The following is a 13,396-nucleotide window of genomic DNA, read 5'->3' as shown; positions in this document are numbered from 1 at the left end:
TATAGGTCATTTTCTGAAACAACTTGAGGAAATTCAAATTAAATGCTTCAAAATATTACTTTAAATTTGTTACTTTTATTAAAGTTTTGGATTTGATCTCTAAGGTCCCTCACAAATAGGGGATCAATGTTTTTGGAAATGAAGTATTTGAAAGTACAATAGTCAAATTTCACTTCTTTTGGGTTAGGTTATTTTAAATACATGTTTATGCTCTTAAGTTAGCCTGGGATAAGCCCTAATTAGTGGTCCACTCAGTTTGATCCATGCACCATGCTAACTGATTCAAAAGTAAGTACCTACCTTTTTTCACTCATTCTCCAGAGAGGCACAAACCAAAGATAACAGAAGTGTAAGTTTCACTTCTAAGTATAAAATGCTATTATACTCCCGAGCTTCTCAGTGCAACAGCCGCTTTTCAAAATAAAACAAGATTTGCTTTTCCCCCAACTCTTAAAAAAACTTTCTTTTTTTTTTTTTTTTGTCTCTTGCAGTGCCAAATCTGTCAAGGTCACCACGCCTCAGACTCTAGCATTTCACAGATCTGTAATTGTAATCCATTCCATTTTCTTCCGAACAATTGATATCACTTTTTTTTTCCTGGCTTGAATTCTGCACTGAGCTGGTTCAGGAAGATTAGCTTCCTATGAATGTGCCTCCCTGGTCTCTGCTTACAAATCCTACTTACTTCTTGCTTTCATAAAAAGCAATGATGTCCTCAAAAGCGTTAATATCGAATTCCTCAGAGCAATCAAATGAGAAATCAAGCACTGAACGGCTGCAAAGGGAAAATTTATATTACCTAAATACATTAAAAAAGGTGATTCTGAACTGGAGAGCATCACCTGGGTTCTGTCCTTCAATGAAACCTACTTCTGTTTCGTAGCATACTGCTGTTAATGGTCACCTTCATTCTTATAAAAACAGTTAGCTCTGGAAACCAACATGTCTCTCCTTCATTTGTGAACAGAACTTAAAACATGGAAAAGAAGTACAGACTAAAAATGCATGAATGAATTTTGGTTTGCACTGTTGGTGGGAATAGCAACATGGATTCATTGAAATATATACAAAGAGGAAGTTCTATAACACAGGGTGAAACTATCAGATACATCGCTTGGTTATTTTTAAATTTAATTTTCAATTTAATAGTTAATTTTTTTGTGATATAGTTTAATGATTAGTCTGATTTTCTCTAGACACATATCATGCACCATTGATGTTGTTCATTCCACTAAAGAAGGAAGGCCTGATGGGTCAGAGCTAGCTAGGCAATGCCTTGAAGTGAAGAGAAAAGAGAAGGGTGACACACAAGATACAGTTTTTAATATGACTCTCAGTATATAGATGCTTTTTAATCCCAGAAAATCTTCATGACATGTTAGCATTTATTTTATGAGACTTCATAACATTGTGGAGAAGACGTAAAGCCTCAAAGAATACAACAACACATTTGCAGCACAATTATAAAAGAAAAGAAACTTTATCAAAAATTTTTTGTCTACTGAATACTGGCTAACACAAATATAGAGATATGAAAATTTCTATAAAATTTCAGAATCCCACAAATACTATAATTGTATCTCATACTTAAATAAACAAGGATTTTCCCCCCTCCCCATAACCATCATTGCACTATGAAAATAACATAAGTTACTCTTTTCAGAGGTAAAATTACATTCATACCTTCGCTGGGAAGTGAGTGGGGGGAACAATTTTCCAACCTTGCTTAGGCTGCCTCAAATGCCTTTCCCAGTTCTGCCATAGGACCTCAAAATATTTTGTGTATCTCAAACAAAAATCTGAAGATACTAATTGAGAACTAGCAGAAATAAATTAATTCAAGGAGCTCGATGCTCTTGATAATTCTGTTTTCACAGAATATGAGAAATGTTCTTAAAACACATTACCTTGCATCAACAAAAGGTCATTTTGCCAAACATAAATATCTACAAACTTTGAAAAGAGCCTATTGTAAACTGAGATTAAATGGATTTCAATAGAGCAGATGACATGTTAATAGTCTTATTTCATCTCAAGTTAAAAAGCACCCCAATTTCATTCATTTCCCTATTTTTGTTATTGTTCAATGAGAACTTTATTTATTCTCCCATAGTACATAAATCTTCACGTAATATTTTTATATGGCTACATTCAAATGTCTGTGACTTAGGGACATTAAAGGTTTCTCTCACCGATAAACTTTTTCTGATGGAGTATTGGATTTCTGTAGCTCTCCTGAGGGAGTTCTGATTGAAGGGGATGCCACACCGGCTAGGAAATAGGAGGAATGGATACAATAGGAAAGAATTAATTGAGAATCAAAGCAATAAAAGAGATATTGTAACACTGAATGTACAATGTTTAATGGATCATCAATAAGAATTATTTCTTACTTCTCACAAGAGTTTCATATTATTTTCTTCATTAACAAAACAAAATCACACAATTGTGTACATTAACAAAATAGATATAAATCTATGAACCTGAGTTGAATAAACTGCATTCTCAAAAAGAAAAAAAATCACATGAAAGATGAACTTGTTTCATTGTTTAAATGCACATAATTGGAAGTTTTAAATCTCAAAAGACTTATTAAATAGTTATTAAGAAGATACAAATACTGTAAAGTTTTTGTGTGAATTCATCATTTCTCAACCTTTAGAGAATGCAGGTAAGGGTCAGGGATTTAGTTCTTCAGGAACTCATGTAAGCCTCTGAAACAATTAAGCAGGAAAAAAAAAAGAGCAATCTTTCCAATAAAGGAAATTTTAAAGGCCCCAAAGACTTAACATATAACTTGATGGAAAACACATATTGGTCAGCTTCATTCAGGAATATGAAACACTACTAAACCATAAAAAATTTGAAAATAAATTTTGTAATAAATTGTCGCAAGAGGTGACCTTTATAAGTGCTTTCTAGTTACAAAATATTTTACTTATATTATCTTGATTGATCTTCTTAACAATTCAGTGAGGCAGATAATGAAAGTATTTTTATCTTCATATTACAGCTGAGAAAATTACTAATGATTTCTCAATCCTTATCATTCTTGCCTCTCAGCAGCCAAAACTGTTGACCACTCTATTCTTTTTGATGTCTCCTTTCTCTAGGTTTTCATATATTGCCCTCTCCTGTTCTTTCTCCTACTTGTCTGAGCAGGCCAGATTTCTGCTAGATCTTCACTACTTCAATAATTCTAAGCATCTCACAAGGTTCTGTTCTGGATCCTTTTCTCCCTTCTATACAATTTTCAATGACCTCTGTGCCTCTCAGATCTATTTATCCAGAACTTCCTTGATCTCCTGTCTATCAGCTGTCTATCAGACAACTTGAACAAGCTGTCCTTTATACACCCCAAACTCAAGATGTTCAATACGAAACTCATTATCTTTACACTCTTCCCCCGTGCCTGACTTCCCTCATACTGCTGAAGGCACCACCATCCTTTCAGTCACACAGGTTGAATACTTAGGTGCCATCCTTGACTTCATTCTCACTTATCTCTCCTTCCCTCCCCCTTTATCCAATCAGTTGTCAAATCCTATTGAGTCTACCTTTGTAACACCTTTCATAATTAAGCAAACTCTAATGACTCCCCCATCTCTGGGATCAAATAAAAAATTCCTATGGTTTTTAAAGCCTTTATAATCCAGGCCCTTTCCCCTGTTCCTCTTTCCTTATTCCCCTCCTGTACTATGTGATACTGGCTACAGGAGATTCCTACTTCCTGACACGACATTTCCATTGGCTGTCCCCCAGTCCCGGCATTCTCTCCTTCTTGACCTCTGCTTCTTGGATCCCTTCTAAATCTCAGTTAATATCCCACCGTCTGTAAGAGGACTTTCCCCAAGCCCCTTAGTATTAATGTCTTTCCCCCCAGAATGTTTCCAATTTATTTAGATGTAGACAAGGGCCTATTTTTATCTTTCTTTGTCTCCCTAACACTTATCACAGTGTCTAGAACAAAGAAGGCACTTAATAAATGCTGGCTAACTTGATAAAACTGGCTAAGTGAAATGGAGATTTCTCTGTGCCACAAACCTGCTAGCCTGCCTCAGCTCTGCCTGGAATACTGCCTTCAGGCTGCTCCCCATCCAAGCCCTGAATTCAGTATCCTTTTTACTCTACCACTCTGTTCCCTCTTGATATTACTTGGTCCTTCTCTTTGGTCAGTTTGGACAGACTTGATTTAGAAGAACTGAGTTACTGATCTGGGTAACACTGGAGAATCATCAGCCTTCCATAGGGATTGATACTTAGGAGTTACCTGGGTAGCACTCTGACACAGGCAAAAGGTACTGCTCCAGTAGAGTATTGAGCATGTTATCTTTGACTTTTATTTTTACTTTAAATTTTATTAATGCCTTTAGGTTATATCACTGTAATTTCTCCTTAACCCCACTCCTGACTCTGCATTGAATACTCCCTTAAAAAAAAAAAATTGAAACAAAAGCAGAACGGTGACCATTTCTGTTATACTGTCCTACATATGTTTTAAGATCTGAGTGCTTAGTCAGAGAGCTTATAGTTTTTTTTCCTTTTTTTTGAAGTGGGAAGAAAATAATTCATGAGAATATAATGCTTTAGGAGACAAAACATTTTCATCTTAACTCCAGGAGGCAGATTATGGAATTATTTCTATTTTGTAAATGGGGAAACATTTAAATGACTTGCTTAAGGATGACAGATATTAAGTATCAGAGTCAGAACTCAAACTCAAGCCAAGTACTCTTGCCATTGGACTTTGTAAGGTTTGTAAAGGAGGGAAATATAATATCAGGGAAGGAAAATTTCAGGCAAAGTAAATATTTCACTCTTCATCCTAACCCCTTATTGTCTTAATTTGTCACCACACTTTCATTTCCTGTTCTAAACTAATTCTTAGCATTGATGATATTTAAAATAAGCTGAAACCATAAAAAGGGGAGATTCCAATCTTAGAAGTTTTGCAGGGCTTTTAGTAAAGGCAGAGGAAGTACTGCCACCCCTAGGACCCAGGTCGGGGAAGAGGGTTTACTTAACTACAAGGGAACAAATACTTGTTTTGGATCTTCCTCACAAGAAGATAGTTGCTACAGCTTGTTTTGTAGATACAAAATAGCTTTTCCTAGATGGCCATGAGCAGATGTTGGGATTTTCAAAGCCACTGGATTTTATCTATGTTCTGTTGAGTACCTGAAACTTTCTCAGCCCTCTCAGCACGAAGTCGTCCTGCCTCTCGGAAAACAGCCATGGCTCGAATGGCCGCTCGGAGAATGGCCCAGCGGAATACAGCCACAGGATCCATCCCAATTAATTCCCGAATGTAGTCACTCTCACTACTTCTGAGTAAAGCTACGATATCGGGCCTCATGTAATCCATGTTCTTCTCTCGAAAATCCTGGGGAAATATGGTCAGAAAGTCATCATCTTCTTTATGCATTTTTGTTCTTAAGTTGGAATGAAAAATGGTTCACAGGGACATAGATTCAAAGCAATTTAAGGGTCAGCCAACTAATTCAATTCCTCCAATGTAATGATGAGCATAGACTCAGATTGAAAAGCCTTCTTGAACCCAGGTAGTAAATAGCAGAACTAGAACTTGAAGTATCTTCCTCAGAGACTCCAGATTTATATTATTGGAAGGCAGACAAAGATAATACTGACAACTTCAAATTAAATACATTGAAAGCAGATAAAAAGCTGTTATTAAAATAAGTACAATCTGGGTTCAAGGCCTGCCTATGACAAATATGACAATGCCTCTTATAATAACATTTGATCTCTCAGTGGTCCAGGCAACTAATAATATACAATGCTGAGTTGGGCTGCTGGAGAGTTTCTCACAGGTCTTTACTGGGCATTTTTTGATCAATGAAATCATATATGAAGTACTAAACAAATACATATTGCATACCTTTATCTGATATTTAACTTTCCCTGCAAAATGTTGGATGATAAATGCAGGCTCCATCACTGGGGTCCCAACAAAGAATTTGTTTTCTTCATGTTGCTGTTTGAATTTTGCCAGCAAGGTCTGGCTGGTAGCATGTGGAAAACTATAATGAAAATTGAAATGTCAAGTTAGAGAAGAGTGACCACAATGAGAGAAATGTGACCATAATTGAATGTTCTGGGTCTTTCTAAGTTAGCCAGAAATCTAAATCATGGTGATTAGAAAGAAAAAAAGTGTGATATATACAGGATAGATGAGAAGTCACTAAATTAATCAATCAATCAATCAATCATAGGAAATAAAAACAAGTTTCTAGACAGTACACCCAAAGCAAAAGAGTCGTAATATTCAGTAGGCAGAATACCATTTTGGGGGGCTTTCAAAGATCTTTCACTAAAGAAACTTAAAGTAACAACAGGTAAAGGTAATTTATTACTATTATTAGGTTCAAAAAGCTAATAATGACTTCCCAGTTCTGGTATGGATAGGAATTACAAATAGACGTAGATTTAGCTTTCTGATGCATGTTTTTAGAGACAAGTTCTGAAAGCAGTTCTGAAAATGCTGAAATTGTACCTGCAGCTAAGAATGTGGAGTGGTCTTGCCAACTTGCACTTGACCAAGCTTCCTGTCAAGGAGTCCCCCAGTCTTAGCTTGGAGCCATCCAATGAGAGAGAGCCCACTATCTCCTGAGGCATTCCATTTTATTTCTAGATTGTTAGAGAGATCTTCCTTAATATCAAGCTGAAAATCTGCTTCCAGCACTTTTACTTGTTCCAAGTTTTGCCTTCTCAGGACAGGCAGAACAAGTCTGGTGCACATTTTGTATGACGGTTCCTGGAGAAAGCTATCCGGACCCCTTGGGCTTTTTTTCTCTATTGTAAACATGATCAACCTTTTCAGTCAATCCTTCTATGTTATGCAAAACTAAAGATAGCACTGCAGATATGGCCTGACCAGAGCAGGCTCTCCCTCATTGTGAACACTGTGCCTTTATCAAGGCAGCCTAGGATAGCTTTAGCTTTTTTCCTGGGATGTTGAACTTGGCATATAACATTTTGTCATGTTACACTGTTGATTAAAATTTTAAAATTCTCTTTTTCTGTACATGTGTCATGGACTTTTCCTGTTTGGACATTAGTGAAAACTAACACATGACGGCAAAAAGGAGCATAACTCTATCAGGTAGCATGGAAAGGCAAGACTGCTAGAGACAGAAATTTCAGTGTTTCCTTAATAAGCTGTTATAGCCACTGACAGAACTACAAATCTTCTTCATGTAATACACAGTAAGGCACAAAATGTCAGTAATTTCAATATGATCTGAAGCCTTTACTAAAGTGCTGGCCTGGAAGTTAATAGTTTCTTGAAAGCTTTATGAGAGGACCAACTTTGAGAGGAAGGTTCTGAATAAGGCCCCAAATCAACTGAATGAGGGAAGCATCACTAGGACAAGAATTTTTCAAGAAGACTGTGTGAAAGTGTTTAAAGTTTATAATCTACTATAGCTGAATGAGATTGAAAATGATAAAAATCTTTAAAATGCAGCTTAAATAGAGACACAGAGTTTCTAGGCTTTTGAGTAATAAATATTCTTTGTGCCCAAATGCTCTCTTAGAAAGGAATTGTTACTTTAGCTTTAGAAGACAGTTAACATAAAACTTTTCCAGTCTTGGTTATATATCATCCAATCAACTTCTCTATTTTTCTTGTCTACTGATGGTCTATACTGAATAAAAAGTATGACGACTTACTTGCTTTCTTCATCCAGCAGATAGAAAAGGCCAGTGGGTTTCTTGCTGATCAAGTGAATACACCCTACATTATCTGTATAGTCAATATTGTGCCAAGTGATTCCTTCACTCTGATATTCTTCCTATGGAATTAAAAATTTCTTTATTAGCAAAAAACCTGAAGGGTTGCCTGGATTACAATGGTTATTATGATCATATAAAATTAAGAGGCAGTTAATTTTTATATAATCTAATAGAATGATTTTTACATATTTGCATCCTCAGCTTCATCAGTGGAGAGAATGTAAGACTAAAAGAAATCCAATATTTGAGAGGATACTTTTATCTTCATCCAAAATAAATCCTTATAAAGGCTTTTTCTGAGGTATTGAAAGCTAAAGTCTAAGTCACCACCCCATTGGGGATTCAGTTACTTGCAAAAGAAGCCAACAAAAGCCTCCTAAAATGCTGTGTGCCAAAAAAGCACCTGATGTTTTTCCCCAACAAAGCTGAATGGGATTTTACCAAATAGTCCTTTGGGTTGAGGTCACAACGTGTCACAGCCCAAGGGTAATTTTGTGGTGAATTAGAATTCCAATTTTAATGCTTGGAAATAAGTTTTTATTCCAGATTTTTAACTCTTTCCTTCTTTTCTCAGAAACTAGATAGCCAAGAGAAATCAGTTTCTTACCTGTTCTAGTTTGAAAATGTGTTGATTGAAGTAATACTGAAGTTGTTCATTTGCATAATTTATGCAGAACTGTTCAAAACTGTTTGTCTCAAAGTCTTCAAAGCCAAAGATGTCCAGCACCCCAATGGATAAGCACTGACAGAGACAAAAAAAATCTCTTTTTAAAGAGTAATTTATAAAATGTCCAAGAAAACTAATTAAGCCTCTGTTAGGTTATCAAGCCCCAGAATCAAATTTTTTTCTGAATAAGCTAAGTAATGAACTTCTTATTCAATACATCAAGTGAATATTTCAAAATTTGTGATGCAATGGAGATAATTTTAAGTGCTTTCAGCACTCCTAGAATGAGTTGAGCATTATAAATAGTAACAGTATAAATTAGTTCATCACTTGAACAAAGGAGCAAAAATGGTCAGTAGGAAAGAACTCACTGCAACTGATTCTTCCATGTCCTTTTTATTAAGGAGAGCATGATTGATACGGAGAACAATCCAATCAAAGAGAGCACTATACAATGATTTTGCCATTGAATCACGAGCTGTTATTGCCTGTTGACAAAAGTACAAGTCTCTTAGTGACAAGTCAAAAAAGAAAAGGAAATATGGTTCCCTCCTTCATACATTGGTATGGGTATTAATGTTGTCTTCTGAGGTTTAAATATAAAAGGAAAACAAAATAAGCATTAAGACAATTAAAACTATCATGAGAAAAAAGATAAATGTAGCAGAAATTCTTTATTACAAAACAATACGAACTAACATACTTTATAGATATTAAGTTATAATACACTTGTAATATGCCATTATGGGAGGCAAACAACTATGGTATGTTTTGGGCAATATAATAAGACTTAAAGATCAATCTGTAGACATATAATAAAAGGCAATTTTTCATAAGAGAGCTCCACTAATTAAATTAGAGGCATAAAAATGACTACCAATTAATGCTTTTCTATAAGGCTTTTATTATTTTATTCTGAATTATAAGAAATTTAAAATGGGAAGGAATCTCAAATAATGAGTTCAAACTTTTCATCATAGAAGAATATGTTTCGAGGATCCTCTTAGAAAAAGGACATCATAGAACTTACCTCACTAAGACTGTAGGGAAGAATAAGTTTGTCATTGACTGTCACAGTTTTTCTCTTGGTCAGAACTTCCACTAAAATTTCTCGTTTTACCTATACAGGGGAAAAAAGAAAAGAAAAAAAAAAGATGAAGTCTTTCATATTTTACTCTCTTCTTAACCACTGACTCTGAGGAGAAAGGAATGGCCAAAAGATGGTACCCCGAATTGTTGTGAAATGGATGTATTAACTCCAGGTATAAGAAAGCTGGTGATGGGCTACCATGGAAGCTGTCTCCTGCTTTTGCCAAACAGTTATATCAATTTAACTTTCATATGACCTATAGTTGTATAGTGTGTCATGCTGCTTTACAATCGTCCAAATGATTTTATATATTAACTTATGCAATTAAATTCAAGGCTTTATTGAAAACCTACCCCATGAAAGGCTTTTTAGAAATATAAAGTTCAGTAAAATTCATTCTCAGACCTCAGGCAGCATACTATCTAGTAGAGATATAAAGTAATGATGATGATAAAGATGATGATAATATTACTACTAACAGCATTTATAGGTTTACAAAATGCTTTATAAATCTCTTTTTATTCTTAACAATATTGGAAGGTAGGTACTTAATTATTTCTATTTTACAGACAGAAGTTATGTAACTTGCTTAGGGTCACATAGCTAGTAAGTGTCTCAGGCTACAGCTCAACTCACATATTTAGTGGCCTAAAAATATAAATGACTACAATGCAAAGCAGAATGTTCTGGGAACCCAAAATGACAGAAATCAAGTGCTATGGAGGTCTGGAGAAACAACAGGACAACTAGTTGGGAAGGAATTATAAAAGAAGATGGCCTCAACAAATGGCAGGATTTTAGTAAGAGTAGGGAGTAAGGCATTACAAGCTGAGAAATCATCCTGAGCAAAGGTATGGGCTATATGAATGTATATTATAATTGTCCACAAGAAAACAGAATTTTTTATTACAAAGATTGAATTTTGCACTTTCTAGCAGGGTCTACAGTCAACTATTGAATACCTATATGCAGAGAATAAATGAACATCTTCCAAAGTAAGATTTGAATACAAAAGCAAGGAAAAAAGAAAACAGTACCTTCAGAAGTTGGGAGAGTGTGTCTAGTACCTCTGGAGGCCCCACTTCCAAGCCTTCATCACGACCTGTAGCTCTCTTTTTATAGGTGACATTACCCAGGTATAAGATAGCTGATAGAACTGAAAAAATCCTTAAGTATAAAGAAGATAAATTCTTATTTTGCAAATTTTTAATTCGAGCTTTAAGAAAAGATTTCCAATAGAATTATACATTAAAGATTCCCAGTAACTTTTATTGAAATCATTAATGAGTGACTTCTAACTAGATATGAGACAAATATCATTCAATGCTTTTTTCCACAATGTAACCAGAAATAAATCTAAGGTTTGAATAGAAGGTAACAATAGCTATTATGATCATTTAATGTTAATCATCAAAATACAATAAAATGATAATAGGTTTCTCTGTGGTACAGCAGAGAATGACAAACTCTGAGTCAGGAAGAAGCAGGCTTCAATACATATGAGCTGCTATCTGACTCCAGATAAGGAGTCAGATTCACCTCTCTTTACCCAGTCAACTCTGCAGAAAAAGCAGCACCAATCTGTATTGGTGGAGAGTTATTTCCTCACCAGAGAGCTCCTGGCACTAATGATATTACAGGTCTGGCAAAGTACAAAGTACGAAGGATCCTTCATGTATAGATGGCACCTTACAACTACACAATGCTTGACATCCATGATCTTACTTGATCCTATCAATAACCTTGGAAAGTAAGCAGTATAAAGATCATTTCGATTTACAGATAGAGAGGTTATATTCTTTGTCTCTTGCTACAGAGTTTGGGGCACAGTGGGAATTTGTAGCTCAGTGTTCTGACTTCATCCAAGGCTGTAACTTTCTCTGTGACACCTTAAGACCTCCCAGATAAAAATAATAAATATAATAAAACACAACTGGGAGGTTGTAACAATTTACTTGAGCTGCTTATAAAAGCAATCTGACTTACTGTTTCTTGGTTGCTGGAAGAAAGCCAACCATTTCCATGGCCTGTTTCAATCTTTCAAAGTCATGTTTCAGATCTTCTCCATCTTCAATCTTCAAGTTATGCTATAAAAGAAGGATATCAAACTATTTACCATTTTGGGAGCTGCAGGGCTGCCTTGTGAGAATAATTTCTGCCAGCACTAACAGGGTGACTCTCCAAGCTACTGTGAATCAATGGGCTCCTTTATATCATTTCCCTCAGTGCTCCTTGAAGCTTGTTTCAGAAGAGAAGAGGAAAAAGGCCTCATAGCCTTTGACCTTCCAACAGCTCATAAATAGCCAGCATAGAACAGGACAGAAATTACCTTGGTTGTTCTAGTTTTAAGTTGTTTACCTGGTTGAGGTAGAAGTAGTCTTCAGGTTGTTTGAGCTTAAATTCTTTACGCTCTTCCTCACTGACTCCAAGTAACAAATAATAGAACACATGGTAGTTTCTATGGATCAAAATTAGGAAAATTTATTTTTATAGTTTAAAAAAAACTTTCTAATATTCTGTTAGACTTTTCTTATAAACCAATTATAAAATGCCAGTTATGGAAAATATAAAATTTTAAAAATATGCCTTCAGAACTGTTTAACAGGCATGTTTGGAAGTTTTTTTCCTTTCCCACAAGTGCCTTATTACTTCAGAAAACTTTCCTAATAAGGAGAGAGATAGTCTTAGCTCACTTTATCTGTAACAGAACACAGAAAATTGGCAAAGGGCTATATATGAAGCCATATTCTATTGAATTCTCAAATATCAGCCTTCTTACAGATATTAGTAAAATAACCATATATATACATATATATTTGTATATATGTATATATGTATGTACACACACACACACACACACACACACACACACACATATATAAATTTAGTTCATGTATCACTTCAGGATAATAATCTTACCTTTCATCCTTTTCTTGAGAGACCAGGCGAGACTTTTCAAGCAGATATTTTTCAACAACAGCCCTGTCAAAAATAAAGAAATAAACATTTTCCTTAGCAGAAGGTGACTTGTAATTATTGTAAAGAGCTACATATTAAATTAATTGTCCAAATATGTTGTCTTCTTTATACAATGTGATTTTGGTGGGGGAGTGACGTGGAATAGAAGTTTCATTGAAGGGACAGCTCTGCAACTTCATTTTAGGGAGTTGCCAGCAGCTCCAAGAGTTAAAGTGATTTTTCCATCTTGAATCCAAGTACTTCTGGCTCCAAAGCTAAGACCCCGATCCACCAACCCATGCTACCTTTCCCACTGTGATTATTGGCCTTCGTTTTGCAAGATCAAATCCACATAAGCCATAAATAAAATACATAGATTGCAATTCCTTTTTCTGTTTAAAGAAAATGTTGGTGGAGCCAACTGAGAAAACTTAGAGATAATATTTCAATTATTTTCCAAACGTAGCCTATACTATTATACTATATATATAGCCTATACTATACTATATATATAGCCTATACAGTTACTAGATATAAAAAGACATTCTCTGGTAGTTAAAAGCAGAACTACATGTTCAAAAAGGGCAGAGACCAACCACTCACTCTTCAGTTATGATGGAATACTGCTTTGAGTGAGAAATCCTAAGATTCTTGGCAAAGAAGAGACTCTGTGATACAGGTAATAATGATAATAATCGGTTGACATTTACAAAGCACTAATAGCCTGGAAAAACATTTTCACAATCTGGTGAGTTAGATCCTGCTGCAGGTTTTATTATCTCCATTTTTATAGATGTGGAAATAGAAACTCAGAGTCTGTTAAGTGACTTACAGCAATGAAGGATCAGAGATAGGATTCAAACCCAGGTCTCAACCTCTAGATCTGATTTTCTTTCCATGATCATTATGACCGTTTTATATACGAA

The 13,396-nt window shown here is 35.2% G+C and overlaps 1 protein-coding gene across 4 annotated transcripts in view; it reads right to left on the bottom strand.

Moving 5' to 3' along the window:
• MYO9B (myosin IXB) overlaps nucleotides 1-13,396 on the bottom strand; it is a 115,990-nt gene that overhangs the window by 42,540 nt on the left and 60,054 nt on the right. For 3 of the 4 annotated variants that reach the window (XR_007949589.1, XR_007949588.1, XM_051972099.1), the window contains exons 4-14: nucleotides 12,432-12,494; nucleotides 11,871-11,970; nucleotides 11,499-11,599; nucleotides 10,550-10,679; nucleotides 9,453-9,542; nucleotides 8,794-8,910; nucleotides 8,363-8,497; nucleotides 7,693-7,814; nucleotides 5,900-6,041; nucleotides 5,179-5,383; nucleotides 2,193-2,271 (exon numbers count right to left, since the gene is read on the bottom strand). Coding sequence is in view for 1 of the 4 variants with exons in the window: in XM_051972099.1 (XP_051828059.1) it covers nucleotides 2,193-2,271; nucleotides 5,179-5,383; nucleotides 5,900-6,041; nucleotides 7,693-7,814; nucleotides 8,363-8,497; nucleotides 8,794-8,910; nucleotides 9,453-9,542; nucleotides 10,550-10,679; nucleotides 11,499-11,599; nucleotides 11,871-11,970; nucleotides 12,432-12,494 (1,284 nt within the window). In the remaining 3 variants the exon portion in view is untranslated. Of the gene's footprint in view, nucleotides 1-685; nucleotides 776-2,192; nucleotides 2,272-5,178; nucleotides 5,384-5,899; nucleotides 6,042-7,692; nucleotides 7,815-8,362; nucleotides 8,498-8,793; nucleotides 8,911-9,452; nucleotides 9,543-10,549; nucleotides 10,680-11,498; nucleotides 11,600-11,870; nucleotides 11,971-12,431; nucleotides 12,495-13,396 lie in introns of all 4 variants that reach the window. The other variant, XR_007949587.1, reaches the window with a different exon arrangement.

The sequence above is a fragment of the Antechinus flavipes genome, chromosome 1 (genome assembly GCF_016432865.1).
Source record: "Antechinus flavipes isolate AdamAnt ecotype Samford, QLD, Australia chromosome 1, AdamAnt_v2, whole genome shotgun sequence".
NCBI lineage: Eukaryota > Metazoa > Chordata > Mammalia > Dasyuromorphia > Dasyuridae > Antechinus > Antechinus flavipes.
The sequence above is the reverse complement of the archived record's forward strand: the minus strand, read 5'-3'. Positions and strand labels throughout refer to the sequence as shown.